The sequence below is a fragment of the Caenorhabditis briggsae genome (assembly GCF_000004555.2).
Source record: "Caenorhabditis briggsae complete genome, chrII, whole genome shotgun sequence".
Classification (NCBI taxonomy): domain Eukaryota; kingdom Metazoa; phylum Nematoda; class Chromadorea; order Rhabditida; family Rhabditidae; genus Caenorhabditis; species Caenorhabditis briggsae.
Window position 1 is genome coordinate 5,825,661 of NC_013486.2, and position 3,294 is coordinate 5,828,954.

The following is a 3,294-nucleotide window of genomic DNA, read 5'->3' on the forward strand; positions in this document are numbered from 1 at the left end:
GGTTGTCTTCTTGTTCTCTTTCCAAGTTTCCGGCTTTTAGTTTGTGCTGGAACCTTACTTATGAGATCTCAAAAACTTGAGTAAAACCTTACATTCAGCAGAGAAATGGCTCCTTCATAGTCTTGATTTGCAAGAAAATCATCCAATTCTGGCATTTTCGGAACTTTGCGTAGGGCTGGCCCAGAATTGTTCTTCTTTCGGTTTCGAAACAAGTTCATCTGAAAATTCAAAATTCAGTGAATCGTTCAAATGGAAATAATATAACTCACCATCACGAGTGGGCGTATAAAACAAGTGTGAAGGGAGATGAGAGGGGGGGGGGGAGAAGCTCACAATTGTTAGGTGGTTGGACAAGTTGCTATGGAGATTTGAATGCAACAAATTGGAGAGAAGACAGAGAAAAAGCGACAAGTGGTGGAAGGAGCATTTAGAATAGGAGAAATATACAAATTAGAATTGGTGAAGGAGAAGAATGGGAGATTAAGGGGGCGAGTGTTTGGATGGAGCTTCATGTGTTGAATGTACCTTGAACAGGAAACAAGCATGGAAAGCATTAATTAAGGAGAAATCACTCAACATTTAAACTCAATTTCTAGTAAAATGGTGTTTGAGCAGTTTCATCACGGCAACTTGAAACCAGTGAAAATAAGGCCGATATAATTTTTCATTGAACCAAATCTCGCGTACACAAGTAAAGGACAACTGCCGAAAACTGGTACATACAGCTGAAGGATTGCAGCCAAAGGAGAACTGACGGGTCGTTAACGAACTGTCGGCGGACCATCGACGGATATTCGGGGAAGGAATAATTTGGAAGGACTCTGCACACAGGCCCATACTCCCAGGGGGCATCGAAATAGGGGGCATCGTGCTCAAAGGGGGCATACACTCATAGGGGTCACTAACTCATAGGGGGCATCCTGAAGTTGTGTCTTAGGGGGCATCCCACCATGTCTCATAGGGGGCATAGGACCAAATGCTCCCAGGGGGCATTGATAGTCTCATAGGGGTCATTGAGATCAATTTGAGTATATGATTCTGAATATGATGAATTTTTATTTTTACATCTTTGTCGTAGTTTTTTGAGGAAAAAAACACAATTGCAGACTATCGAAGGTGTTATTTCGGAGGGTCAACTGGGTAGAATTTCGGCCAAAAATTCGGGGGTACAATGATTCGGGGTACAACTCAATTCATTCAGGGGTACAACGCTTGTGATTCGGGAGTACAGCTTTTTTTTGAGGGAGTATCTGAATTCCTGAATTTCAGAGCTTGAAAATCTCAGAATTCTTAGAATTTCAAAACTTTGAAATTTCAGTATTTCGGGATCTGAGAATTTCGGAACTTCAGAGTCTGAGAATTTCAGAATGTTAGAATTTCAGAACTTCGAAATCGCAGAACTTCAGAATCTCAATATTTTTGAATTTTTAAAAATTACGACAGAACATTTTCACTTCTCATTGACACATTGTTCTTTTTGATTTTGTGTCATATTTTTCACTCATCATGAAAAAAATTGTGGAAATTGTGCTGTGCTGAAAGGCATTAGTTTTTTTTTGAATTTTTGAGTCTCGAAACTTCAGGAAAGCATAAAACGGAGAACTGTGTAACAATCTTGACAAGTTTTACAAACTCAGGACTAGGGTTTCCATTTGGGCAGGTGAAGAAGCGGGCTACCCGCTACCCACCCGGGGGGCTCTCACCCGCGGCCCCCCGCAATTAGATGCGTGTGAATTTTAATAAAATTTTAAAGGATAATCACGTCTCAGGTAAACGATTCTGAATTAGATCTGACTTCATTCGGAATTAGATCTGGGTTCGTTCGTAAATAGAAGTGGCATGATCTAATACAGAATTTAGCTGATCTAATTCCGAACGAACACCGAATGAACTACGAACGAATTAGATCTAATTCCGAACAGACCAGCGGGATTTCGGAGCATCGTAACGAGCGCTTTTCAAATTTTGTTTTCTTTTCAACGCCATTCACTTTATTTATAATAACATTTATTAAAAAAGAAAACAGAACAAGTATGAGAAAAAGAAACACATTGATTAAAATGTAGATATAGGAAATCGGAACGAAAATGAGGGGTGTGATACAAATGAATGAATGGGATCAGCAAAAAAGAAAACGATGAGATCAGCGAGAATAATGGGACCTATGAGATAAGAAAAAGTGACAACATTTATGAAAAAAATCTCAATTCGAATTCTTCCGCTCGTCCATATTTTCGATTTTGAAAATTCTCTTGTCATAGTTTCCGGTTGTAGATAAGATGGATATTCTTTATGAAATGAATGTTGATTTAACTGAAAAAAGAAGTTTTTGGCTTTGTGATGTTGATAATAAACTTACTTGAGCCATTTCAATATAATTTCGTACTCAAATCTTTGCAAATCCAAATAAATTCATCAGAGCAGTTGTTTTATACAACAAATCCCAAATTTTTGAATCGTTTTAATCGGGTCATGACACATTCGGTTGAGAGCCTGCAATTTCACGCATGTTTCTTTGTCCACCAGACTTTCGAAAACTAACCTGCTCATGACAAGACACGGCTTCCGAAAGTAAGGCCTTCTCGACTTGTGTAAATTGAGCTCACTATCAGAGAAATTTATCATCTCTTTTTTTCTTGTTTTTTCGGTGATCCCTTGCATCGTTATTCGTATTTTTGTCGGTTCATAGAATTACTGTCTTCTATAGAAGTCGTATATATAAATTGAACTTTGAATATTCAGCTGTCCCTAAAAAAATTCACCTAAAATTTTGCAAAAACGTGCACATTACACATTAAAATGTGTTCCAGAAAATATAGTTTAAATAATTGAGCGAAAAAAAAGGCAAAAGTTGAGAGAAATACCCATTTTCCTGACGAAAAAAATTTAGGACAACAAAAAAAAACAAAACAATTCATCCGCGGCCGCTGAGTCATTGATGGCGCATTTCTCGTGGCAACTTCGGTATTAGATCTAGTCCAGATCTAATTCCGAATGAACTCAGATCTAATTCCGAATTTCGAGTTATTCGATCTAATTCCGAATCATTTACCTGAGGTATTTTCCAAGAAAAACTGAGTTTCTCTAATCAAAAAACAACAAAAAATATAATATTTTCCTCACGTAAATATTCGCGGGCGGGTAAATCGCCCCCCAAATGGAAACCCTACTCAGGACTTTTAAAATGGAAACCCTACTCAGGACTCTTAATTTATGTTTTAAAACTCAGTCGATACTTTCCTCTACCAATTTTTCTCAATTGCTTTTCTTCTCAATTCTATTTCATTTTCTTCT

The 3,294-nt window shown here is 37.7% G+C and overlaps 2 protein-coding genes across 2 annotated transcripts in view; both read right to left on the reverse strand.

The window, feature by feature from the left end:
- CBG26148 overlaps window positions 1-272 on the reverse strand; it is a gene marked incomplete at both ends in the record, with an annotated part of 1,357 nt that extends 1,085 nt beyond the window's left edge. Inside the window, 3 exons of the mRNA XM_045242109.1 lie at window positions 1-46; window positions 93-218; window positions 270-272. The exon at window positions 1-46 is cut by the window's left edge and continues 1,085 nt beyond it. Coding sequence (XP_045099363.1) covers window positions 1-46; window positions 93-218; window positions 270-272 — 175 coding nt within the window. The remainder of the gene's footprint in view (window positions 47-92; window positions 219-269) is intronic.
- A 1,783-nt stretch (window positions 273-2,055) lies between these two features.
- On the reverse strand, window positions 2,056-2,661 carry CBG26149 (the record flags this gene model as incomplete). Its single annotated transcript, XM_045242110.1, has 3 exons — window positions 2,056-2,313; window positions 2,436-2,493; window positions 2,543-2,661. 3 exons carry the CDS (start codon window positions 2,659-2,661, stop codon window positions 2,056-2,058), a joined length of 435 nt encoding a protein of 144 aa, XP_045099364.1.
- Between the last annotated feature and the right edge of the window lie 633 nt (window positions 2,662-3,294).